Source organism: Apiotrichum porosum (assembly GCF_003942205.1).
Source record: "Apiotrichum porosum strain DSM 27194 chromosome Unknown scaffold_3, whole genome shotgun sequence".
Taxonomy (NCBI): Eukaryota; Fungi; Basidiomycota; class Tremellomycetes; order Trichosporonales; family Trichosporonaceae; genus Apiotrichum; species Apiotrichum porosum.
The window spans coordinates 147,873-173,290 of NW_021167110.1; the positions used below are offsets into that span (position 1 = coordinate 147,873).

At 58.4% G+C, this 25,418-nt stretch overlaps 9 protein-coding genes and 1 non-coding gene across 10 annotated transcripts; 5 read left to right on the forward strand and 5 right to left on the reverse strand.

Moving 5' to 3' along the window:
• Positions 1-1,026: 1,026 nt before the first annotated feature.
• On the forward strand, positions 1,027-5,201 carry EHS24_005651 (uncharacterized protein; the record flags this gene model as incomplete). Its single annotated transcript, XM_028621144.1, has 2 exons — positions 1,027-1,725; positions 1,785-5,201. The coding sequence occupies 2 exons, from the start codon at positions 1,027-1,029 to the stop codon at positions 5,199-5,201; spliced, it is 4,116 nt and encodes a 1,371-aa protein (XP_028477596.1).
• Positions 5,202-5,359: 158 nt separating this feature from the next.
• EHS24_005652 (uncharacterized protein) lies at positions 5,360-6,513 on the reverse strand (the record flags this gene model as incomplete). Its single annotated transcript, XM_028621145.1, has 5 exons — positions 5,360-5,399; positions 5,591-5,721; positions 5,764-5,832; positions 5,873-6,328; positions 6,397-6,513. The coding sequence occupies 5 exons, from the start codon at positions 6,511-6,513 to the stop codon at positions 5,360-5,362; spliced, it is 813 nt and encodes a 270-aa protein (XP_028477597.1).
• A 371-nt stretch (positions 6,514-6,884) lies between these two features.
• EHS24_005653 (uncharacterized protein) lies at positions 6,885-7,327 on the forward strand (the record flags this gene model as incomplete). Its single annotated transcript, XM_028621146.1, has 2 exons — positions 6,885-7,212; positions 7,275-7,327. The coding sequence occupies 2 exons, from the start codon at positions 6,885-6,887 to the stop codon at positions 7,325-7,327; spliced, it is 381 nt and encodes a 126-aa protein (XP_028477598.1).
• A 36-nt stretch (positions 7,328-7,363) lies between these two features.
• EHS24_005654 (uncharacterized protein) lies at positions 7,364-9,293 on the reverse strand (the record flags this gene model as incomplete). The annotated part of the gene is made up of 6 exons (XM_028621147.1): positions 7,364-8,129; positions 8,171-8,350; positions 8,388-8,439; positions 8,482-8,635; positions 8,687-9,003; positions 9,056-9,293. The coding sequence occupies 6 exons, from the start codon at positions 9,291-9,293 to the stop codon at positions 7,364-7,366; spliced, it is 1,707 nt and encodes a 568-aa protein (XP_028477599.1).
• Positions 9,294-10,900: 1,607 nt separating this feature from the next.
• EHS24_005655 (uncharacterized protein) lies at positions 10,901-11,616 on the reverse strand (the record flags this gene model as incomplete). The annotated part of the gene is made up of 2 exons (XM_028621148.1): positions 10,901-10,905; positions 11,013-11,616. 2 exons carry the CDS (start codon positions 11,614-11,616, stop codon positions 10,901-10,903), a joined length of 609 nt encoding a protein of 202 aa, XP_028477600.1.
• A 2,119-nt stretch (positions 11,617-13,735) lies between these two features.
• On the reverse strand, positions 13,736-15,132 carry GPD1_1 (glycerol-3-phosphate dehydrogenase; the record flags this gene model as incomplete). The annotated part of the gene is made up of 3 exons (XM_028621149.1): positions 13,736-14,641; positions 14,708-14,889; positions 15,045-15,132. 3 exons carry the CDS (start codon positions 15,130-15,132, stop codon positions 13,736-13,738), a joined length of 1,176 nt encoding a protein of 391 aa, XP_028477601.1.
• A 1,747-nt stretch (positions 15,133-16,879) lies between these two features.
• Positions 16,880-18,058, forward strand: EHS24_005657 (uncharacterized protein; the record flags this gene model as incomplete). The annotated part of the gene is made up of 1 exon (XM_028621150.1): positions 16,880-18,058. The coding sequence occupies one exon, from the start codon at positions 16,880-16,882 to the stop codon at positions 18,056-18,058; it is 1,179 nt and encodes a 392-aa protein (XP_028477602.1).
• Positions 18,059-18,907: 849 nt separating this feature from the next.
• EHS24_005658 lies at positions 18,908-19,010 on the forward strand. Its single transcript has one exon. It is a non-coding gene; the product is annotated as a tRNA-Val (tRNA).
• A 1,067-nt stretch (positions 19,011-20,077) lies between these two features.
• Positions 20,078-21,722, forward strand: EHS24_005659 (uncharacterized protein; the record flags this gene model as incomplete). Its single annotated transcript, XM_028621151.1, has 2 exons — positions 20,078-20,589; positions 20,627-21,722. The coding sequence occupies 2 exons, from the start codon at positions 20,078-20,080 to the stop codon at positions 21,720-21,722; spliced, it is 1,608 nt and encodes a 535-aa protein (XP_028477603.1).
• A 197-nt stretch (positions 21,723-21,919) lies between these two features.
• Positions 21,920-24,208, reverse strand: EHS24_005660 (uncharacterized protein; the record flags this gene model as incomplete). Its single annotated transcript, XM_028621152.1, has 11 exons — positions 21,920-22,143; positions 22,197-22,271; positions 22,328-22,405; positions 22,443-22,653; positions 22,714-22,861; positions 22,914-23,038; positions 23,118-23,367; positions 23,423-23,543; positions 23,595-23,647; positions 23,951-23,954; positions 24,016-24,208. 11 exons carry the CDS (start codon positions 24,206-24,208, stop codon positions 21,920-21,922), a joined length of 1,482 nt encoding a protein of 493 aa, XP_028477604.1.
• Positions 24,209-25,418: the final 1,210 nt, after the last annotated feature.

Below are 25,418 nucleotides of genomic sequence, written 5' to 3' on the forward strand. Positions count from 1 at the left end.
AGATGCGTGGATTGCGCGAGCGATGGATGGGTTTGTGGTAAGGGGTTGGCCGGGTGTGGGGGTTTGGCTGCAGGGCTTGTGGGAGGGGGTGGAAGGGGGAGATGTGTTGTTGTGCACCACTATGCACTGGGCGACAGGGTACTGTGTTGAGTGAGAGACAAAGGACAGAGAGAGAGAGAGAGCGAGAGAGAGACAAAGAGAGACAAAGACCAGGACGAGGAGCGATGGAGAGAGGGGAAGCGAGCCAGAGAGCGCGACACCAGCCAGGCAGACACTGCAGACACTCCAATCGAGCCACAGCCGCCCCCGAGCCAGCGCCAGAGCCACCCACCAGGACCTGGAACCATCCTCCATCCCTCACGCTCCCCGCACGCGCGCATCGCCCGTACAATGAGCGTTCTGTAGGGAGGCACCATTGCTTACGTAATAGTATAGATATATCCTCGCGGTGTGTTGTTGCTTGAAGAGGCATCTCGTGCTGCTGCTGTTGTGTGTGTGGTGCACGGGGAGCGCGGCAGCGGGGGCGGGCGGGCTTTCCACCGACGTCAGACTCCTGCACTGCTGCTGGACGCGTTTGTGCGCGCGACGACCCCGACACACACAGCTCCAGTGACTCTCAAGTACTGTCCCGCGACAAAAGCTGCACTAGCTGCCGCGTTCTCTCCCACGACGCGTCAACGATTAGTCGCGCACGAATACACCACATCCACACACATCCACACACATCACATCCCGCATCCCACATCTTTACTTTCCGTTCACGCGTTCTCCGCATCTCTCTCTCTCGCTCCTTCTCTCAACCTTCCAACCCAAACTTTACATTCGACCCAGCAACGCAATCCTCCCCCCCTTCCCCACCATCCATTCATGACGCACATCACTCCCACATTCGTCTAGCTGGCCTAGGCACCAGAACAACCTCCCCCCCGTGTCCTTCCAACAGAGTCACAAACCCCCCCTACCCCCCCGGCTCTCGCCCCCCCGGCAGCAGACCTTTGCAACGCTTGCTCGCGCCGCACCTGTGCAATGACTGCCATCCCATCCACACCACCGCCGCGTCCCGGGCCACCACCCATCCCGCGCAGGCACCCATCGAGGTCTGTCTCTGCAACAAGCTCTTCGAAAGGATCCTCGCCCCTCACACGTCCTTCATCCCTACAACAACACCCTGCGTACGACGCTAGTTCACAACAGTCGCCCTCCCCTCCAGACACTGCTGCTGATACCGGTGACAACGGCGTCGCACCCTACACGCCGTCGACATTGCGCGACTCGTCTTCGTCGTCACACCACCACCACCACGAGACAGGCTCGAACGGAGGCGGCGGCGGCGGCGGCGGCGGTGACTGGACACACCAGCGCTCACGACCGCCTTCCAATATCCTTCTCGGCCCTCGCACTCCGGCGCGCCCCGGATCGCCTAATGCACCACCCGTCTCGCCGGGCATGCGCTTGGGACCCGGTGCACTCGGCCTAGGCGCCGCAGGTGCGGTCGGCTTGGGGCCTGTCCGGATCGACTTTAAGGACTGGGTCAAAGCTGGCCGCGAGGGCAGTTTCGTTAGCACAACAGACGACGACAACGACGACGACGACGACGAGTCCATCTTTCGCGATGCCGACGAGCCAGCGTACGGCCATGTCAACAGCGACCCCGGGCGTCCGTCGCCGTCGTCTGCGGGGGGCGGCGCCAATGACGCCAACGCAACCGCTGCGAACGGGTTGGGGGTACGTCCTTTCGAGATATGGGTGTGTGTGTATGTGCACAGACTGACAACAATCCTTAGGCCGGTAGCGACATGTATCGCTCGTCGTCCCTCCAGAGGACCAAGAACTCTGGTGGTCTCCCCACATCCAACTCCCTCTCCTCCCTTTCCATCGACTCAAATCACAGCCCGCAAGGCATCCCGAGCGTCCTTATGCGCATCTCGTCGCGCACGTCAGACCGCGCTCCGACCGCCGCTGGACGCCATTCGACCATCACACCGCGCGGCACGTCCCACGAGCTCGTCCGCGAGATGAGTAACGTGAGCATTAGCCGTTCCAGCCGGCGCGGGTCGTCGCACCGGTACAGCCTGCCTGCGACGCCGCTCAACACCGACTCGCCATCCGCCTCGGGTATCGCTTCGCCCTCACGGTACCAGCCGCATTCACCAGTGGCCATTGCCAGCCCGCTGGAGCGCCGCTTCTCACGCCGAATGAACACGCGCCGCGACAGCGCCGGCGGACTCGCTTCGTCTGCCGTGGAGGAGGAAGACGGCCCGCAGTCGCCGGCTGCCGCTGCACGACTGGAACAGACCCTCGACGACAGGATACGGGAAGCCGAGGAACGTCTCGCTCGCCGCCAGTCCTTGCGGAACGGTGGTATTGGGGACGAGCCGCATAGCCGAGAAGCAGTGTCGCCCATGGTCCGCCGCTTTGAATCTGTTCGCCTCGAGAACACTTTATCCCCGGCGCATCGGCCCGGGGTGGCGACAACATCCATGGATGCCAGTGGGACCGAGTATGATCACGATTCGGCATCACGAGGGTCGCGGGGATCGGGCGACAGGGGCGGTTCGGGGTCCAGACTGGGTAAAGTGAGGCAGCCCATTCCTGCAGAATTCCACAATGGCCGACTGTTCTCGCCCTCGCCCAAGGCAGACGACACATACCATGCCAGCCCACGTCAACACATTGACCTAAGCGACTCGCCCCGGTCCCAGCGCACCTACGGAGGAGGCGTTGGACGCCCCCACAGCGTACTGGGTGACAGCCCGCGGTGGACCAACGGGCGCTCGAGCACACTTGGGTCATCACGGCTGTCGCGCGACTTTGACACATATGGCTCACCCGCTCGTCGCGAACTAGGCTCGACCCGCGCTCGCCCAGAAAGCGTTCTGGAGACGTTGGCAGTCCACGACCGCTACTCGCACGGCTCGCAGGGATACTACAACTCGCCTCACCGCAGCAACACGTATGGCAATGAGGACAGGACAAACCGCGTGAGCGCCGTGCTGAGCGAGTTTGGTGTGCGCGCCAGTGTCACTCCGGAACGAAGCTATCGCCGGTCTCGCGAGTTTGCTGGCTCGCGCGACTTTGGGTCATACCACGGCGGCGGCAGCGGCGGCGGCAGCAGCAGCTATACACCACACGAGCTGCGACCCAGCGACTCGGCATCCATGACTGGGAACCGCAGTGAGCTTGGCAGCGTGTCCGCGGCCACCCGCAAGGATCCCCTTGACGTCATTCGCCGTCTGGAGGAGACCCGCACACAGCACAACCGCAGCTGGGAGGACCGCTCGGCGTCGGTGCTGGGTGACCGCTCGGCGTCGGTGCTGGGTAACTCGCGGTACGGCGGTGAGCGCGAGGTGCTGGCCTCGACACGGCCCACGTCACGTATGGACGACGGCGCCCACGCCCGGGAGATGCGATCCTCGTCGCGGGTCTCGCATGTCCGCCCGCAGACCTCCATGTCGTCCATGTCGTCGGTCCGGGATCAGTTTAGCAACAATGCGGCCCACATTACAACACCACGTACAGCACCCGTGACGCGACGTCGGACAGAGTCGACAGACGACGCGGCGTCCGTCGCCGACAGCCCCTTGATGGGCCGCACGTCTCGCGCCTCGCACGGGTCGTACACCGGTCCCAGCACCGAGCCCCGAGTGCGGCTGCGCAGCCAGACCAGTATCGGCGGACGCTCGCAAGGGAGCAGCAACCCGGAAACCACCGAGCATGGGCGCAACTTGCTCGACTCGGCGCGACTCTTGGACGCACGTAAGGCAGACATTGACCCTGCCACCATTGAAAAGCTGCAGACAGCAGCAAAGTGCTCGGAACGTACAAATGTTGGGCTGCACGCCGCCCTCGCCATTGCCTCGTCGCTCGCGGTCGATGTGGAGATTGACAATGCCGCCGCGATTGTCAGTGTGCGTGAGCGCCTGCCACGTTTGTCCGTCACCCTGCGCGAGGCCGCGCGCTCGTCCGACCAGGCGTCGCGTGACTTGACCGAGGCGTTGCTGGCCGTTCGCTCTACCACGGCCGCCGCTGCACCGGCAACGCCCGTAGCAGTCACCACCACACCGGCTCGCGCGTCCTCGGGCCGTCGCCCAGAGAGCATGTACACACCGGGCTACACTCCACTCCGCGACTCTGCCGAGGCTGGATCGACACACCGCCGCGGCTGGTCGACAAACACGTTCAGCGAGTCGCCGCGCAACGACCCACGGCACAGCCCGTCGCAGTCGACGTCGTCGATCCATTCACCGCTGCTGCGCTTCAACGGCCGTGAGACTCCACGTAACGACCGCCCACCGTCCTCGGCCGGTCGGTACGACTCGGGCGCCTCCAATTCGAGCCGGTACGACAACGGCGGCGTGACGTCGTCGCGGTTTGACGGCCCGCGCTCGCTCGACCCCATTGAGCAGAGCCCGCCAAAGCCCACGGCCATCCACCACCCGACCGATCCCGAGCCCCTTGATGGTGGGCTGGGGGTCTCGACCGCTAGCGACCGGCCCACTGTCCGCGCCAGCGTCAGCCCGCGCGCATCCCTGTATGATACTTCCAGTGCGGACGTGTCCAGCGACACGGTAAGCCCAAGCGTCACCGCCCAGGCCGTCGCCTCGCCCAAGACGCCGTTCAGCGGCGGCGCCTCGTCGTCCCCCGGCCCGCAGCCGTGGCCCAGCAACGCGTCACCCCGTCACTCGTGGCAAGCGTCAGTGGGCGCGGCCTCGTCCCCGCAGCCGTCATGGCACACGGCCTCGCCATCCGGCATCGCGGGCGACGAGCACAACCTGCGCAAACAGTCCTCGTTGGCAAGCACGCACACGGTCCGTCCCACGAGCTTTGTGCCCTCGCACCCGCCCGAGCCCACGACCGCCGTCTCCAACTCGCCCGCGTACTCGCAGCAGTCGCTGTCCAACTCGCTCTCGCAGCGTGCCGACTCGGCCGACGCCTCGCTCCCGCCCCTCGAGCACGCACACGCGCCGCTGGTCCAGCACGAAAAGTCCGACTCGATCACGTCGCTCGCGAGCGTCGGCGTCGTCAGCGTCACCAGCGGCCACCCGTCCGACACGGCCAGCAACGTCTCCGCAGGCGTGATCGCCACAGGTCCCGTCGAGGTGACCCGCGCAGGCACGTTTGGCGCCGCGGACGGCGCGCGCGCGCGCGCCAGCGTCAGTGAGCGCTTTAGAAAACACCTCAATGGGGAGAATAGTAAATAGGAGTGGTTGTTGGCAACCGGGTTGACAGTAGGTGTAGACTATGTATGGTTGGCGGGAGTGGCTAGAGGGGAGGGCGTTGCGCAAGCAAAGTGTGGAAGGATGGGGGAGGGGCTGCCCCACTGTGGCACAACCTTGAGGCAGGCAGACATATGCATAAGCTAAACATGCCGGACGTTGACAGGAATGTAAGGGACGGAACTCGTGGAGCACGCAAGGCAGGGGCAGGGTGCTGATGAACGAGGGGGAATGACGGGTGCTTGGAAGAGCGTCCGACAAAGAGATGCTGGGGGGTTGATACCTTGCAAGGTACGGAGGGAGCGATAGAAACATGTTTCTTTAAAAAGAAGAAAAATCCTTGAAAAAGCGCAACAATCGTGAATGAGCCGTACATCTGGATGTACGATGCAATGCGTTGGTTAACGTCGTCGTCCGGAAGGTTCAGCAGGTCCTCGAGCTTGTGGTTTGTCGTTTTGGCGCGGGAGATATCGTTGAGAACATCCAATACGCGGTTGCTCGACGCCTACAAGGGGGGTCAAACAGTAGGAAGAAGAAAAGTGCGTACCTCTTCGGCATTCCGCTGCGCCTCTTCACGTTCTTCGCTGTTGAGCTCTTCGAGGTCGTCGTGGAGACGCTGGCGGGTAAGCTAATGAATGATGCTGGATAATTCTCACCTGCAGCGCAACGGTCGTGTCTCCAAGGACCTTGTTTACATCACCATTGGCGGTGACAACTGCGGGCCCGAGTTGGTCGCTGAGCCGGTTGAGGTCGGACCACGCCGATGCGACGATCGCCATGGGCTCTGCCGGTAGGCGAGGCAGGTATCCGCCGTTACCGGTTGTTGATGCTGGCACGGCCAGAGGCGCGCGCCGTCTCCTCGTCTCCCATACCGCCAAATCGCGTAGGCACATCGCACGCGGGAGGGGCTTGTCGAACAGTATCGTTCGGGCGTCACGGGACATGGTGAACGATTGCACGGCGCTTTCCCTTAGAAGGGGGGTGGAAGCGCCGGCAAGGCCGATCCGGACGTCAATGGTCTTGATGAACCGGACGGTGGTGACATTCACGTCACGCCCGGTTTGGTGACTGTCCTTGGCGAGGTTGAGCGCCTCTTTGACGGAGGGAAGCGCCTCACAATGTGCCACGGTTACGAAATGCTTTGACAACGAGGTTGGAAGGCGGCGTGAAAACGGTCCACTTGGCCATTTGGGGGGTCGTGGGAGCTCTTGGCCGAGGTTGGAGACGCTGAATACCTCCAGGTGTTCACCTGCTCCTCTTTGACCTTGAGGAGGGCCTCGGTGTCGAAATTATGCATGAGGGCACGTCAGCCGCATTCTCGGCCCAGTCTGTGCCCTCATGCGTAATTTCGACACCGAGGCCCTCCTCACGGTCCCGCGATTGGCGGCGAGCGGGCGAGGCCCGAAGTGTGCGTGGGTCGACGACGTCTCGATGGGTGTCCGCCATCAGGGCGATGCCCAACGCACAGAAGGATATCGTGTATGAGGAGGTACACGAGTTCTTCAAGCTTCGCCTGGCACCCTTGAAGAACTCGTGTACCTCCTCATACACGATATCCTTCTGTGCGTTGGGCATCGCCCTGATGGCGGAGACGCGCGAGCGGCTGGAGCACGCCGAGCTGTTCTGGGCTTCCTGTTCCACTCCCCCTCTGCTCGCCAGACCCCGGGTATGGGTGCTCCCCTCCTCGTCGAAGGCGACGCACCCAAAAGCCTGTTCAACACTGCCAAACTGCTCCCCATCATCTGGCGACAGTTTCTCGGTCAGCAGGTCGGCGACTTCCTCGTGGGCGACGCGACGATCGAGGCCCTGCATTCGCTCGGCTTCAAGGGTGACCAGCCCGTCGTCGAATGGCTCGACACAATGGACCTTCACGACGACACCTCGCACGGTGGATGGGTCTCAGTCTGCAAGGGCCTTGTTACCCCGTTCCCCGTCCGTTTCAAGAATGTCGAAGGCACCGACGATCTCGCCTTCGCCGGCGCAATCTTCACGTACCGTACGTGGGAGGACGACGCCGGCGACCACCTCGAGATCTTCACCGTCTCGACACTGGGACAGGACCTGCCGCGGCCCCCAGAGTGGCCCATCCACCGTGCGGGGTGTCGTCGTGAAGGCCCATTGTGTCAAGCCATTCGACGACGGGCTGGTCACCCTTGGAGCTCGGCAAGCCCTTGACAGACCGACCAGGCAATCGGTCGTGACGTCGCGGTGGACATCGTCTTCTTCAAGACTGTTGCCAACACCATCGGCGTGGCGTGCGGGTCCGGTCCTCTCCTGATGGGAGGAGAGTTCCAGGCGTTTTCGATGTCGGAGGACGACAAGGCCGTTCTCCTGAACAAGCTGCGGCCACAAGGCTTTCGGCTCCTTCGGCAGCCGAGGAAGGTATGACCCGCCATCGGCGGTGGGCGGGTACACGGACAGAGGAGCGCCGTGGCCACGCTGCTCCCAGATTGCCAATTCCTCTGCGCTGACGGCTTCTTCGGCTTCCCCTCCCCCGACCCCACCACCCCCATCATTCCCGCCGCCACTAGCTCGGCGATGACCTCGTCAATGGGTCGACCTTGGAGGGCTTTCGCGTAAATGCGAAAGCCGGGGGTGGTGTCGTCCACAATCGTGGCACTGATGCCAGTCTTGCGGAGGTACCCAAGCGTGAAGGGCACGCATTGGGCAAACCAGATGTAGTGGAGCTGGTTAACTCCGAGTGGCTGCAACGCGTAGCGTGCAAAGTCGGCGGCCTGGCGGGTGGCCTCCTTCTCCGACGTGAAGAACTTTTGGGGGCCACAGTTGACCCTCGCCAGATAGTGCGCCATCGCTTCCACGAGAGCGGCATGTTGCTCTTCGTGGCCCGACCCAGGCGGATAGGGGAGGCCCACCTCGTGCGGCTTGGGGTTCCACACGACGTTGAGGGGGAGCCTGTAGGGCGTCAATCATTGCCACACAAGCTGAAAACTCACCACCGACCGCCGCTGCCCTTGCCCTTGACCTGCGGGATACCCGCAAGTAAATCGTGCAGTCGCTGCACGCCACCGTCGTCTTCTTCTCCAGCAGCAAAGGTGAGACCCTCCATCTTGTTGTAGAAGGAGGTCTTTGTGCTGGGAGGAAGGGGGCGAGGAGGCGCGAACTGCTGGGGGTTGCTGACCGTCAGCCTGGTCACTTGACTCTGGGACCTACATTCCAGACCCCAGGTTGCGTGCGTTGGCAGCGAACGCGTGGCGCCACTCGTCTACTTGTCAGCAACACAGGCCTTGGGGACTCTGAGACTCACCCTTGACCTGCTTGGTCTGGTTGGAGTACCACTCGACCGCATCGGTGGCGGTGCGGTTGTCGTGGCCTGTCTTGAAGTGGCCAGCTGGTCGAAGCACCTGGTTGAGCACCAGGCAGAGGGACGTATTCCGAGTCACGCTCGAATTGGAGGTCCACTGAGAGGAGAGAGTTAGTGCGTGAAGGAGGAGTCCACACGAGTTACGCACCTGCTCCGCCAACCGGGTCTGGACACTGGCGTCCTGCTCTTTCCACAGCAGCCTGCTCAGCGAGACGAATGTGGCGGCTCGGACCGCCATGGTTTGGGTCCCGAGTCCGGCCGGCTGAAACATGGTGCTGAGAGCAGCGACCGTGTCGCCATTGAGGGGGAGGGGCTTGAGAACCAAGTCGAGAGTTGTAACGTTCTCAAGCGAGGGCGCAGGGAAGCCCCAGCGGACGGGGGTGGGCGCAGTGGGAGGGATGGTGGGTGCCTCGGAGACCGTGAAGGGGCGGTCGCCGGCGGGCCACAGAGCCTGGGAAATCAAGGCTGAAGTGTCAGCAGATGTACATGTAGCACCGTGGCTTCCAGCAGGACATACGCTTAATGTTGTTGTAGCCCCTCGTCGCATGTTGCGTGAGGGAGCCATGGTTCTGCCTAGGGTACTCGTTGCTGTTGGTGCCAGGTGGCACTCGAGGGACATCGAGCAGGCCTTGCAGAGCCTGGGAGAGATAGATCTTCTTCTTGGAGGAGAAGCGATGGTGGTCGTCTGGGTTCTCGGGTGCGCGCACGGCGAGACTGGCGAGAGTGGTTGCTGGAAGAGTGGGATAGGCTGTCATTCTGGGAGGTGGGAGACGAAGAATGAAGATGAGGGGTTGACGCCAATGGCCAATGGGGAAAGAAGCGGGATGTATTTATGAGGAAGAAGACACGGCAAAGCGACCAAGAAGCTGAATCAGCAACGCAAACGGGCGCAGCGAGGCAGTGCACGCAGAGTCCTTCTTTTGTCCTTGTGACCTTGGTGCGACTTGTGATCTCCCCACGGGCGCATGAAGATGCGCCATGGTCGCCGACGGCCGACGGGCTTTAGGGCCTGTCGTTGTCATACATACACAATTCGGTCATAGCTGCTTCAGAACTTCCCATACTGCTTCACAAAAATGACTGTCATGGAGGCAGTGGCACAGTGGTCCAAGTTGGCTTGAAGCTACATAGTGCACTACATGGAACGTCCCCACAAGGTGCCACTTTCTTTACATGTCGGCGCCCTGGGGACACCTGACGGTTCCGTTGCCGCCAAGCACCGCGTCACACCGCTTGATTCCATCAGACATTCCGATGCAGCGCGCAAAAGCCTTGGCATGCGCCTACTACGATCAGCGTACGTCACGTACGTCACAGAACACATCGATAGTGCACAGCGACCTTACGGGATGACGCGGGGGCCCTCTAGCCGATGTCGTTGCACAGGAGAATGTGGGTGGGGGCAACGGGAATGGCGTTCGGATTTCCGGCAAGCGGAGAATGGTTGGAGATCCAAAAGCCTAGACGACGCTTCCTGGTCGCCGGAATAGGAGTAACCGGAGCACTTGTCGCAGCGATCCCCTTGCCTAACACCGCACGGAGGAACGTACGGGGAAAGGGCGCAAGTCGCACTGGCCCTTTGCCGACATGACCGCCGGGCGTGGTGACCGCCGGGCGTGGCCATGACGTGGTGTGAAGATCAGGCTGTGAATCGCAGAGGAGGATGGCCAGCAAAAATTGGTGTGGTGGAGGTGGTGTTAATGAAGAACAAGAGAAACGGATGTCGGACGGGCGAGGAAGGCATAGGAGGCCAGGAAGGGAAGGCAAGCGCGAGGAAGGCGGACAGTTGACTGTACAGGTTTGGACTTGCGTACACATCTGCCACAGTCAGTACATACATAACCAACCGGGGACGACCGTATTGTCACATCTTTGTCTTCACCGTGCTGTGATTCCTCCACACAATTCACCAACCCCGAAGGCATCACTAGGATGCCTTATAAACATCGAAATCAATAGATCAATGTAAGTCTGTTGAAAAATTGCCCTCATAGGTTCAGTTACGTATGTATGTACAGCACATCATTGCCAAACCAGCGAGAAGGAATGGAGGTAAAATGTCACAGCGTGAAAGGCCGGTGCGGCCAACAAGAGGCCAAGAGCTTGAGTGAGAGGAGTAGGTTATCGTCTGACGCGGCCACAATGTACTCGCCCACTTGTACTGCCGCCAGATTACCGGGAGGAGAAAGGCAGTGTTGAACAAGGACTTTGGCGTTGCCGCTTCACCCAGAACAGGCCTGCCGAGACCTGGTGTCTGACAGGCAGAGATGAATGGCGAGTGGAACAATGTCGCCCAAATCTTATGCCGTGCTCCAGTCGTTCCTTTGTCTCCTCTGGCGGCAAGCCAAGAGGGAAGAAATCCTCAATCTCCTCGTATACGATATCTTTCTCCCTTTGTGGCATAGCTTTGATTGCCGAGCACCAGCGAGAGCTTGACGTCTTGAGGCTGCGAGCTTCGTCGTCTCGACGCTCACTGATGGTCGACAGATTGCGGCCGATTTGGAAGATGGACGCCTCTTGGAGCAGGCAGGTTGAGGATGGCGTGACCGGATTGGCGAGGTCCGGGACCGGGCTGTTGCGACGATTGAAAAACCCATCGTCGACGAGGAACTGAGCAACGTCCTTGGGAATTGGAGTACCCATACGTGTCTCCATGAGGGAACCCCATGCCGAGACGTGCTCTTTGTCCGAGGCCTGCACCTCAGGCAAGATGTCGGCCAGTGCTTGCCCTTGGAGGAGCTTTGCGTACAGGCGGAAGCCCGGCTGCTTGTCGTCTACCGGCTTGCTGATGCCCGTCCGGTGAAGGTAATCCAAGGTCAGCGGTTCCGTCTGCGCCCACCAGCGGTAGTGCAGCTGGACCACGCTGAGGGGCTTCAAGCTGTGGAACGCAAAGTCCTCCGCCGTTCGAGCAGCCTCGGACTGGGTGGCAAAGAACTTTTGCGGGCCGTAGTTGACCTTTGCCACATATTCGGTCATTGCCTTGACCAGTGCCGCATGTTGGTCGGCAAAGCTTGACCCTTCTGGGTATGGCACAGTAACCTCGTGTGGAGGGGGATTCCAAACGATGTTAAGTGGCATCCTGTAGGGAGGTAAGCGGTGTGCGATATGTTTGGAGACTCACCACCGCCCGTCGCCGCCCTTCTTCTTCAGCTTGCTGATGCCGGTAAGGATATCACGCTGAAAGGCGGTGCAAAATCGATTTCGGTGAGGCCCTTGACGGTCTTGCTGGCCGTTTTCTCAGGAGCGAAACGCTTGCCCGTTGTGTTGAAGAAAGTGAAAGGATGGGAAGTGTATGCAGTAAACAATGCGAAGGGTCGTAAATATAAGCGTGTCGCGTGAGGCCGCCACAACAAACGTACTGGCTCTGACGCCCCGCCTGGGCGTCACTTTCTCACATTCTGGGCCTTTGGGAGCCCTCACAGCCTTTGGGGAAGGAGAGTGCTATTACCCGTTGGACCGCCAACGCTTAGCGCATGACCCACAACGTTGCTAGTCTGGTCTCCATCGAGCTCAGAAGAGGATGAGAGGTGCATAGGCCACTCGGAGCTGCTTACTTTGATACTCCTTTACACCCCAGCGGAGCATTGTGAGCTGCTCAGAAACACCAGTGCAGGATGCTGTATCCATCCCATCAATCCCACACATTCAGATTCCGCCCGGTCCCGTCACCCGCCACTTTTGTGGGTCTCACCTGATGGAATCTCGAGCCACGTTTCTGCAACTGTGCGCTGTTATGAACAGCTCAAATCAGCAGCCGTAGACACGTTCCGGTATAACGAGCTGCTCAGTATCACAAGCATCTGTTCAGAATCGTCAAGTTGAATTAACAAATCGCGTTTAGACCAGTCTAAAGTGGTGGGTTTGCGGCCATTGCGTTCGAAATACCGGCTTAGGACAACCGATCTCTTTCCATTTTCCCTCGCCATCCGGTCTTGTGCCATGTCCGGGGTTGCCTAGCAACACCACCAAAGCCAACCCCAAGCGTGGGAGATCTCCAGCACTGGATTGGTGCCTCAGGAGCTTTTCCAGACTGTCCATTACGGCAGCTGTTGATCCTGTCAGTTATAGATTTCTCTCAGCATTCCTACCGCAGCCCGCACCACCGCCGTGCTTTACCAAGCGTCCAACCCGGCCAACCCAACGTAAGACACGTGGCAATCGCACACACCGTACACCAATTACACCAATCCCAATGGCACCAAACCCTGCACAACCCCGGACCCCTCTCTCTCTGTGAAACCGATTGGTGCAAGCAGATCTACCCCTTCTGCTACTCCCACGCACGAGGTCGCAGGGGACAAGTGCGTTTTGGGGCAACGGCGAAGGCGTGCTTGTCACCATGTCACCATGTCACCCGCTGTCACGGGTCTAGGAGTATCTTTTCGGCGTTGCAGAAAGCGCCCTCGCGCCGTTGGACGTTAATCAACAGGTGCGAGATGGCCCGTTACGCTCTCACTCTCGGTTTGGGGGCGAAGGTCAGTCCGCCCGTCCGTCCGTCCACTGCCGTTGGCGGTTGCCGCTCGCTCCATCAATTGCTCCGCACTGCATGTCGTGGGTGGCGTACGGGTAACCTGTATGACGACAGTAGCTCAATCCAAACTACAGGCGAACCCTGGTCTGTGAGTGACCCTATGTATTCAGTTTTTTTCCTAACAGGATCCTCATGATCCTAGGCTAGGGGGGTCATGAGGGCCTCCGTAACGCGCTATCAAAGGCGGACTCCATGACGTGGACGCCGGCGATAGGAGGTGTGGGTGGACAAGCGATAGGGCGGGGCGACGATCCATGCCATGGCCTATGATCCTAGATAGCAGACATAGAGTGGGGTTAATGGATGTTTACAAACGATAAACTTTGCACAGTTCACAGTCAGGCCGGAGTACAGACTAGCAGAGTTCCCACTGATAGATTAGCAGTGTGCGCTCTTAGCGTGGGTGTGTGCCACTTGTGTGCCACTTGCCAATCTACGGATCCACGAACTTGCTTGTGGCACATGTGTCAGTGGTGAACTGCGCAGCCAACAGCAGAGAAAGAATAATATCTATGTGTCTATTCATCTAGGTGGCCTGCACCGGATACGTTAACGCTACAGTACTAATACAGCGCAGCACTGAGTGGCAACACTTGCACTTTCAGGCTGGCTCCAAGTGGTTATCGTGTGTATGTATGTTCTCCCTCAAATACCAATGCCCGCAATTTAGAGACCCTTGACGAGCTCGGCGGGGGGCATGCCCTCGAAGGCGATACGGTACACCTTCTCGAACAGCGGGTACTTGGAGACCGCGTCACGGGCGCTGAGGAAGGCGTTGACTTCCTGGGCGGTAGCGGTACCCTGGAGCTTCTGGCCGTTGAGCAGGCGCTTCTCAATGACGTCGAACGAGTGGCCGGTCTTGACCATCTCCTCAGCGCACTTGCGGTTGCGGCCACCGTAGCAGGTGGTGATGAGGTCGGCAATGCCTGCCGACTCGTTGGAGAAGGTCTGGCGCTGGGCGCCGGGGAAGAACTCGAGGGTGAACTCGGTCATCTCGGACAGACCAATGCGGAGGATGGCGGCCTTGGTGTTGCCACCGAGACGCAGACCGTCGACCATGCCGGCAGCGAGGGCGACAATGTTCTTGAGCGCACCACCGAGCGAGACACCGTTGACGTCCTCGACAGTCGAGACACGGAACGAGTGGGCGTCAAAAACGGCGTGCCACAGAGTAGCGTCGACGCCCGAGGGGCAGCCAATGGTGGTCTCGCAGAACTGGCCAAGAGCGACCTCGAGGGCGATGTTGGCACCCGAGAGAGCCGAGCAAGGCGTGCTGAGCTGCGACTCGATGAGGGAGGCAAAGGTGGAGATCTCAGTGCCGACAACCTCGACGCCCTTGATGGCAGTAACTGCGCGGGCGCCCGGGGTGATCGTTCCAGGGACACGCTTGAGGTCGGAAATGACGGTGTGGAGGAACTGGTGGGGGGTGACGAAGACGATAAGGGTTGCGTCCTTGACGACGTCGGCGAGCTTGGGGACGGCGACAAGGTTCTCGGGCAGCTCAACGTCCGGGAGGTAACGCGAGTTCATGTGGGTCTTGTTGATGACCTCGGTGAGCTTCTTGCCGTTGACCTGGAGTGTGGCGTCAGATACGTAGCCCATCGCACCAAGTGCACAGCTGCACTGCTATTTACTCACCTGCTTCTCGCGGACCCACATGCGGACCTCAGGGTCGAACTCGCTGGTGCGCTTGGCGACGTTCTCAGCGGCAATCTTGGCGAGAGCGGTACCCCAGCTGCCAGAGCCGATGACAGCGACCTTGTGCAGACCGCTAGCAAGAGGCGAAGCAGGAAGGGCTGGGGAGGGAGACGACGAGCGGTCTGGAGAATGTCAGCAAGGTTTCTCGGGTTTGCAGCTCCAACTCAGAATGTGAGACACAGCTATCGGGATGGCGCCGCACATAGTGCCGGCCGCCGCCGCATTGTGCCCACACGACCCCCAAGTGGCGGAATGTGGGAGTGGCAGGTTTACTCACCAGGAGTGGTGAAGCCCGAGTCAATAGCGAGGTCGTCAAACATGGCGTGAACGATGGGGGACGAAGGGGCAGTCGAGGCGGTAGACATGATGGATGAGTGTGGCGTGTGGAGTGTGTGTGTGGTCAAGGTGATTGGAGCGGTTGGAGGATGGAGGAGTAAAGGCCGTGGCAAGTTCCAGTCAATGTAACTTGTATGCGATAATGAGAGTGAAGTGTGTTATGAGATGAGATGAGTCGAGTGGCGTGGACTTGGTGATGGGAATGGGGGGGACTTGTACAATCTCTTGCCTTCCAGTTCTTTTAAGGAGGGAGGTGGTGCAGGGGACTCCGGCGGTACAGCGGAGAAGAGGCTGGAAAGACTTCCGGTATCGCGTGCGGTGTTGGCGGGCACGGCACAACTGGAACCTCTCACGGATCACGGGCCCGTAGCTCGGTCTCGGGGTTGCACTTGTCCGGGGGTGGTTGGTGTGTGTGAGTGTTAGGGGGAGGGGGACGATAGGGACGGCCGCGTGCGCGGGGGTTCTCACTGCGCGTCATGGCCCCAGTGGACGTGGACTGCGCCAGGTGTAGTTGGCACCCTAAACGCAGTGGTTTGAGGATTTGAGGTGTGCCCACCGTCCGACGGTGTGCCAAGTGGGAGGGTGACGGCAGGTGGACCCTCGTGTTCACCTGGGTCCGGCGGTATCGACCTGCCAGGGCAGACATGTGAGTGCCCTGGCGAGCGAGAAAAAACCGCAACCCCCCGTTATTTCGAAACGCACGCGTACAGATCTCTGACGGACTGGCGACTTACGTTATGACACACTCCTAATGGACCCCAAATACACCTGGCATGCCATGCAGAATGTTTGCCTCGGCCCATATGCCTCGATTCCCGTAACCGACACGAAATTATTCCTTCCAGCATGTGCTCTATGGGACCGCAAGACACGGGTTCAACATTCCCACGCAATGCGCGGTTTAAGAAAACGGTTATCGCCGCACCCACACAGGCATCAGAGCAGAGGCGCAGATAACGGCCCGGGAGCAGATCCATCCGATCGTCCGGGCTTATCTCGGCTGAATACTCCGACAGCCTGTGGGCTCTCCACCGTGGGCCAAAAATTCTGCCCCCCCAGCGGTGATGGAAAACGATGGGCCCTGAGCCTAATGCCATGCCTGCATTTCTTTCCTCTCCTCGTCCAGCCACCTCCTCGTCATCGCGCATCGTTCCAACCGCGCAGTCTCCGAAACATTTGGGTAGGCGCCTCTGACATCATGTTTGCCCACAGGGTGACAGGAGAACGGGTTCACTTGACCCCGTCCGGTGTCCCCGGCAACTTTTTGGGGGTCACATACACGTCAGCACCTGCCAGCATGCCAGCGTATCATGGACCCCCGTTTGACAACATGACCGCGCACATGTCACAGATACCCCGCGCGTGCCATCTGCCAGCCTCCTGCCTGCCCCCGCTAGCCCTGGGTGACCTACCAAGCTGTGCCAAGCGCGCTGGACGGATGCCCGAAGGGACCGCGGGCGTAACAGGGTTATCGCCCCGTAACTAAACCGGGGACCTGCAGAATAACCCGACCATGCTTGGGGGCAGCAAATGCTGGATGATGCGTCCATCGGCGGCGCTGACGATACCGCCGGCTGGGGGAATGCATTGGGGACATCTGGAAGGCGGTAGGTCGGTGCAGATCGTACAAAAGGACCGACTTGTCGATCCATCCTAAGTTCTTTCCATCAACCAGGTCTGCAACTTGCCACCTTTTGCGCTCTCGCTACACACACTCGTTCCAACGACTCCACCCTCACTACCCCCATCCTCCACCACCCCCACATCTTATCCACCATGTCTGTTTTCACCAAGGAGGCTTTCCAGATGTCGGCCATGCCCTCGCCTGCTTCGACCGCGCCCAACTCTACTCTCCCTTCGCGTCGTGGCTCCATCGCCGGTGCCTCGGGTGCTTCGACTCCCGCCCTCGAGAACCCCCACATCATTGAGATCAACGTCGACTCGGTCCTCTTTGACATGGACGGCACCCTCATTAACTCGTCGCCCGCTGTCGTCAAGGCTTGGGAGCTGTTTGCTGCCAAGTACCCTCTCGACCTCGACGACATTCTCCACTCGGCCCACGGCTACCGCACCATTGACGCTCTCCGCAAATGGTGCTCGATCCCTGAGGACGAGCTCCCCGAGGAGGTGATGCGTTTCGAGACTGCCATCCTCACCAACGCCGAGGAGATCGGCAAGGCCTCCGGTGGCGCTTCGGGCATTCAGGTTCTTCCCGGTGTCGAAAAGCTCCTCAACGACCTTTCCTCCGACCGTCATCTCCGCAACGGCGAGGAGAAGTGGGCCATCTGCACCTCATCGACCAAGTTCTACGCCGGCCAGGCACTCCCCATTGCCGGCCTCACCACCCCAGAGATCTTCGTCACCGCCGACTCCGTCCAGCGCGGAAAACCCTTCCCTGACCCGTACCTCCTCGGCGCCGACGGTTGCAACGCTTCGCCTTTCGACTCGATTGTCGTTGAAGACGCGCCTACTGGAATCCGAGCTGGCAAAGCGGCTGGGTCGTTTGTGTTGGCTACTTGCACCTCGCACTCGCGCGAGGACCTCGAGAAGGAAAGCCCGGACTTTTTGGTCGAGGATTTGACCAAGGTGACCGCCACTTGGGATGCCGCCACTTCCTCCTTCAAGCTCATTATTGAGCAGCCCGTTGGCCGCCTGGGCCCTCGTGTCACTCCCGACAGCACCCCTCTGGTGACTCCTGCCGGCTCGCGCGCGGCCTCGTTCTCGGGCGACCGCCAGCGTCTGGCCCGCTCGATCGCTCCCACCGGCGAGCTTACTGGCAACGACAGCGTCGTTGGCTCTCCCGTTCCCTCGCGCCCTGGCTCCCCCTCGTTCGGCGACAAGGCTGCCGAGCGCAGGGCAAGCAACGGCGCCGCTGCCAACATCTCTCTCGAGGCATTCAAGCGCGCTCTGGCCGGAAACGCCAACAAGGTCCGCGAGCTCGCCGCCGAGGAGTGAACCAAGTCTCTCTGTTGTAACACACCACACCAAGCATAGATACACTACTAGATCATTTAGCATAGAAACATAGAGACACGACCTTCAATGCAGGCATTGGGATCATGAAGCCAAACGCGAGCACTGAGCATGTGGCATAGCGCCGGAAGGGTGATCGAGTGCTGATGTGATTGTTGCACCGTCCTGGTCCCGATCTTACACGTTCTTTCATTCCTCGCTCTCCTGGCCAACTCATTTCCTTCTATCAGGACTCCCTATGTGGACGGAAGAGGTCATTGTGGGGCCGGTCGCTCTGACCTGAGATAATGACAGAGACTGGGGCTCATCGGGGCTGGAAAAGGTTGCCGCGAAGTCTGGGTGGGTACAACATAAGCGCCCCGTTATTCACTCCCAGTTGTGTTGAGGCGACCACAAAACCCCCGAGGCACAAAGCTGCCACAAGATGGATTGAGGGTCTGAGAAAAGGGGGAAGAGGGGCTGGTCTCAGCGGGTAGTGACCTCTGAGAAGCCTCTGCATACGTCATGGGACGTTGACAGGCAATAACTTCTTGCTGGTAAGTTTGTTTACCGCAATCCCGAAATTGTTTCCATTTTATTAAGAATAAATATTAATAAACCTTTAGACGTGTTTCACTGTTACGGTTTCCCACTCAACCTAAGTGGAAATGGATCTAATTCCCGTATTGGTCACATTCTAAATCTAATTATCTATGTTTAATATAAATTATTGAAAAATTTATATTTGTTTAATATAATTTATATTAAACATAGATAATTAAAGTTATCGGTCGCATTTTAAATTGAACAATTACTCATTATGTTGCTTTGTAATTGTGGGATTACATAATCGGCGATTTAGCTCAGTTGGTTAGAGCGTGTGCTTAACACTAGAGAACTGTTCAACAGTCAAGCGTTGCGCACAAGGTCGGCGGTTCGACCCCGTCAAACGTCATTTTTGTCTGCGGAGACGGGAAGAGCGGGCGTGGGAGACAATCAAGGCGCGTTGGCTGCGACCAGAAAGCCAAACTCGGCGAATAGTCGGGGAGTCCCGACACGGCGCGGCGAGCGCACGGGAGACATACAACGGTTCTGTGGACGGAGAGGAGAGATTGTGGTGGCAATGGTTCTCCTTGGAGGAAACGTGTCGCTGCAATAAAATAGTCGCTTTGCACCGGCCAGTGCTTTTCCCCCATGTTGTATCCCAGATCTACTTTGAACTCCGGCCAGCTTGGTAATTTACGTAGTTCGTGTTTCGATCTCCTGGATTCGAACCCCGGCCAGCTTGGTAATATACGTGGTCCATCCAGGGCACTTTAACGAGTATGCTAACGAGCGACTATGATATAATGGTATCGCGTTAGGTTACAGTTGCGTCTACAGTTGCGTCTACTTAGCGTCTAACAGTAACTGACAGCAACATTGTGATGATAAGTTGCGTTTCACAACGTTGCATGGGGAGGACCGAGGGGACACGAGGAGGACCAGTCGGTCCTCCGCTTCCGCATGCTTCTGGCTTCTGTCCTTGCTCTCATTTATCACAAAGTAACGCTGATCCAAACGCCGCATCGGCTTGTGGTGTGGCTCTATGACCTGAATTGCGAGGCCGGCCATTGGGTGCAGATTACACCGCGATTGTGGCCGACCCTTTCTACAGCGGGGCTGCATTGCATATCTGTGAAGAGGGAGTGTGCCACAGACCGCCAATGGCTTCATATGCATGTCAACATGATGGGTGGCAGACACAAGGCTTTGCATCGTCATAAGCCAAATGGATGGGCAATTACGGCGGTCCGGATTGGTCAACGGTTGCTCAGACACAATGACGGAGTTCACCGATCGCTGGGTTCACATCAAACAGCGACTGACGCAGCTGGCACCACCAACCACTCACCACTCCTCTGGTCCATGCCCATCGCGCGTACAATCTTCACAAGGACTCTACTACCTCGTTTCTGTCATCCTCTTCGCACCTACCCCACTCGCGCTCTACTCCACCGCGTCTCTCTACAGTTCAATCCAATGTCTGACGTCAAGACCCTCGAAGTCCTGGACGACTCGGCCCTCGGCGAGGGTAAGATGAAGGCTGTCGAGTTTGACGGCGGAAAGGTCCTCCTCTCCAAGATCAACGGCGTTGTCCACGCTACCTCGGCTCACTGCTCGCACTACGGCGCTCCCCTCGAGAAGGGAGTGCTTTCCTCGGACGGGCGCGTGGTTTGTCCCTGGCACAACGCTTGCTTCAACGTCACCACTGGCGACATTGAGGACGCTCCCGGTCTTGACTCGCTCTACAAGTACAAGGCGGAGGTCAAGGATGGTAAGATCCTTGTTTCGGCACCCCAGTCTGAGATCAAGTCCAAGGTCGGCCGTGTCATCTCCAAAGCCCGCTCGCCGTGCGCGGCGACAACCAAGCAGAAGGTCGTGATTGTGGGTGGTGGCTCTGGTGGTATCAACACCATCGAGTCACTCCGCGAGCACAACTTTGCTGGAGACATTGTCCTTGTTTCCAAAGAGGATTATGCTCCTATTGACCGGTGAGCGCCGGTTTGTCACAAGGGCTGACCCAACCAGCACCAAGCTTTCCAAGGCGCTCCAGGACGACGCCAACAAGCTCACATGGCGTACGGTGGATGAGCTCAAGGAGGACTTCGGAGTCGAGCTTCACCTCAATACAGAGGTCACGGCGATCGACCCTGGTGCTCAGACTGTGACCACTGCTGCCGGCACGATCAACTACGACCACCTCGTTCTCAGCCCAGGCGCCAACCCCCGCAAGATCCCCATCCCCGGTGCCGACCTCGAGGGTGTGGTCACCATCCGTACCCCTCACGACATCAAGAAAATCACGTCGAGCCTCTCAAAAGACGCCGACGTTATTATTATTGGCACATCCTTCATCGGTCTCGAGGCTGCGGGTGCCATTGCCAAAAAGGACCACAAGTCGCTCACCGTCGTCGGTGTTGATGAGATCCCCTTCGAGGCGATGCTCGGCAAGGACCTCGGACTGTCGATTGTCAAGAGCCTCGAGGGCCAAGGCATCAAGTTCCACCGCGGCGTTAATGTCGAGAAGATTACGGCTGGCGCCGACGGCAAGGTCGCGCAGTTGCACGTCAAGGGCATCGACCCCCTGCCGGCCACCATTGTCATTATGGGCACGGGTGTCGCCCCCGCCACCCAGTTCCTGAAGGACACGTTCAAGTTGGAGAAGGACGGTGGTATCACTGTCGACGAGTATCTGCGTGTCCCTGGTGTGAAGAACGTGTACGCTCTCGGCGACATTGTGCACTACCCCCAGTTCCCCGCCGGCAACTCGCGCCGCGTGGAGCACTGGAACGTCGCTGGCAACCACGGCCGTCATGTCGGCAGGACGATTGCCACGCCCGACAAGGACTGGGCATTCAAGCAGGCGCCTGTGTTCTGGTCGTCGGTGGGCAAGGGTCTGCGTTACGTCGGAACCGGCGAGGAGTTTGATGAGTCGTACCTCGACGGCTCTGCTGAGGATCTCAAGTTTGTTCTCTACCAGGCCAAGGCCGGTAGGATTGTCACTGTCACCTCTATGGGTCGTGACCCGATCGTGGCCAAGGCGTCTGAGCTCATCCGACTCGGTGCCATGCCCACTCTGGAAGAGGTCAAGACCGGCAAGAGCCTCCTTGAGATCAAAGCATAGGCTCGTTGGTAACAAAACTATAACAAAACTAGGATGACAGTAGTAGGAGATTTATGAAGTGCCATAAAACGCAATCTCTTTGGTTTCATATCACAAGACAAGACCCATGGCCAAGAACCTCTGATCTCTTGCTGTATGTACAACTTGTATTTTATCATCCACTAATTTTATCATCCACTAATTTTATCATCCACCATTTAGGCATTCTTGCCCATCTGCAGACGCTCTTCGAGGTCACGCGGGCCGGTAAAGTTCTTACGACCGTCGACCAGCCAGGTGACGCCGCACATGATAAGCACGACGGCAAATGCCACAATGGCGTAGTTCATGCTTGAGCCAGAGGTGACCGGGATCGCTGGCGGAAAGACGAAGATGACCGACGTCATGACCGCGAAAGCGATGGCAAGTCCATTGACCACGCCTGTTTTGAGTCAGCGCAGGGCCAAGGGAGAGAAGACGATGAACAAGACTCACGACGCCACCGCCCAAGGGAATAGGTGCGGCTGTGCCCTGCAAAGGCCTTTTCGCCTCGAATGAAGACGATGATAACTGTGAAATGGCGTCAGTGAAGGTGCACCCACAGTGGACTTGTGGCATGTACTTACTCGGTGTTATATAGCTGATCTGCAGCAGGAGGATCGCAACAGCAAGGATGGCGTTGAACGCGACGGACGAGCCGAGGTCTGGACGTCAGGAGGCATTCCAACCTACGCAACCCACATAACAGGCCGAAGACAATTCCCCAGCCGCCGCAGAACACGAGGCAGTACACGGGCACCTTGAGGCGGGCGTGGACGGGGCTTAGGAAACGGGACACATGGCCAAAGCCACGGTCGCGCGAAAAGCTCATAATCATACGAGACGACACCGTACCGGCAGCGCCGACGCAGATCATCATAGCGGTGAGGTTGAACATCATCAGGCAGGTGGACTGGGTACGTCAGATAATTTGCACATGCCTCTTTTTTTTTGTCACAAAGGCTGTACTCACCCCCACCATGCTTCGCGTTGACTGGTAGTAGATCTCGAGCAATGGGCCGTTTGCAGCTGCAATGACAGCGTCAAAGTCTGCGAGGCAGAAGAGGAGGACCACCATGAAGATCCACGAGGTGACAGCACCCATGGCAACAGCGAGGATCCTGCACAAGATTATCAGCAATGAAGTCTTCTATGAGCAAGGGGTCTACGCACATCACTAGTGGTGCGTTGCGAGAAGGGTTCGGCATCTCCTCGACCATATGCGAGGCCGCATCGAATGCCGTGAAGCCGAGGGTGCTCTGAAGCAGGCCAAGGATGAATGCCATGCCATCAGGCCACTGTCATGTGTCAGGAAAATGTGGTGGAAAAAAACGGAGTGATCGTGGCACCACCCGCGATCTACTGGTGGATACTCACACCAGTCAAGTTGGTCAGAGTCCCAAACACGTCTTTAGCTGACTGATATCGCCCAGAGGAACATGCCAGGAGAGTGACGATAATGGTGACAATACCCGCGATGCTCCAGAAAGCACCAAACCTGTCGAGATGCGGCAAAGCGCGCACTCCAAACACGTTGAGAAGGAACTGGCCCACGATAACTGCGACGTAGAACATGAAAACATGCCATGTCGCGGGCTCATAGTCCGGATGCCAGAACGAAATGAGCCTGAAGGTGTGTGAGTGGAATGAAATAGGAGGTGTTATATTAGGGGCCCACTCACGCGGTGAAAAAGCTTGAACCTAACGAGCAGCCGGCACCGAGTAGTGTCGTCCATCCTGCGCAGGCCATCCAGCCGGTGAAGAACGAAAGACCAACCCTAAAGCGCGGTGGCGCAGTGCAATCTGATCATTACGTTAGCGTCTGTTGTTGGTAAACGAACAACATCTACGTACACACAAAGTCGTACTGCCCACCCGAGAGGGGGAAGACGTGGCAGATCTCGGCACTGTTGGGTTTAGTTGGAGTATACAGATGAATTGGGCGATCTCACAGTGATATGCTCATTGACAGCGTACCAACCGCCGACACAATCAGGCCCCACACCATCGCGGCGCTTCCTCCGCTGGTAAGAACAACCTGTAGCCTAAGGGTGGATTAACAGGTATTTGGAGGCAGATGGCTCACGCTGCGGCCCTGTATTGTGCGTCCGTGGTCAGCTCTGATACGGTTATGATAAGGCGATAGTCGCCGGCATTCTGTCGGCCGACGGAATGCCCGGGGTTGTGGGCTGCCCACTCGCTTCACTCACATGGCTGGACGGTTAGTACAAGCAACATTGACGGCCACCCCTATGCAACGTCGTTGAGCACTTACCAGTCCAGGAGTTCAGGAGTGAAAAAGCAAGCCCGAGCGTGGAAAGGAAACTGAAGTTGCGTTCCAGCTCCACAGCGTCGACCACATGGCCGCCGGTTTGGACGGCCTCGAGTCGCACCCCACCGAGGTCCTTTTCCTTGTCGCCCATGCTGGGTGGGGAAGAGTCACTGGCACTCTCGTGCGTGATTGACATGGCGAGTGTGTTGGCTGAGTATTGGCTATAAAGGGAATGATGCAAAGAGGCCGGTTATGCTGGTTGGGTGTGGCCGCCTGACCGCGAGTGAGGACGTGTTGCTCTCTTCGCCAGGCCTTCTTATAGAAATTAAACACGCTGTAATCTACGCAGTTCGATGGGGCATTTACGTACAGTTCCCTTGCCTCACCTTCGTCAAATCTGAGTGCAGCCTGGAGGTACCACACAGATGCCCACCGTGTGTGAGAAGATAGCATGGACCTGTCAATGAGGCAAAACGAAGATAGACGCGACTGTGCATGTGACTGCCTGGTGACCGTCGAATGGCTGGAGGTGTCACCAACCACACAGATCTCGGTAGAACCAGGATCGTGGCGGCGCCCGGGTCATCCTATCTTCCAGGTCCCGGCATATGTCACTGCTGGCATGGCACGAGATTGAGGCGGCATTCTCAAGTGGCCAAGGGGGAGGTGGCGGTCATTCTATCAAGCGAACAAGCCCAATGTATCGTCCCTTGGCAGCTCGTAGCGAAGATCTGGATGATCTACTTTTTCCTGGACTGGCGTTTATCTGTGCGGAATCTCTGAGGCCTGCAGGATATCACGCGTGATAAAGAATGACACGAATTTGATGTTCTGAATACTGCTGTTTATGGGCCAGATGGTGCCAGCCACGGCGCTGGCTGGCAATGATGCAGTAGGCCTAGTGATGTCTACGCGCCAGTCCCTCTCATTTGTGTATGCAAGCCGCTCTCTAAAGGTCAACCTCTTCTGAGTGATCACTTGCGGGTCAAGAACACGGTCTATGACACCAACGCATCAGTAGGTGGATGGTGAGCCAGTACCGGAGAGAAAGAACTGAGTGTTCAAAAAGCGAAAGAGAGATGTATCCGATGATTATTACCGAGGTACTTGATGACTAGCGACTGCGAGAGACCGGTGACCGTATCAGGTTTTGAAGCAGGCGTGGTTGATGAATATGATCAACCAACGTGTTTGTAGAAGGTGACGGTCCTGTAATCCTCGTGATGGAGGTCGAACGTGACAGATGATACGTCGACGAAGATGCAGAGATATGCAGCGATCAGCGAGGATGTGCTAACGGTAGGAACTGGCATACACACTGCACACGAGAAAGATATCTATGTAATGGCAGCCACAATCACAAGGGAGTTGTCAAATAGTAAACGGAACCTAAAATAATAATGGAG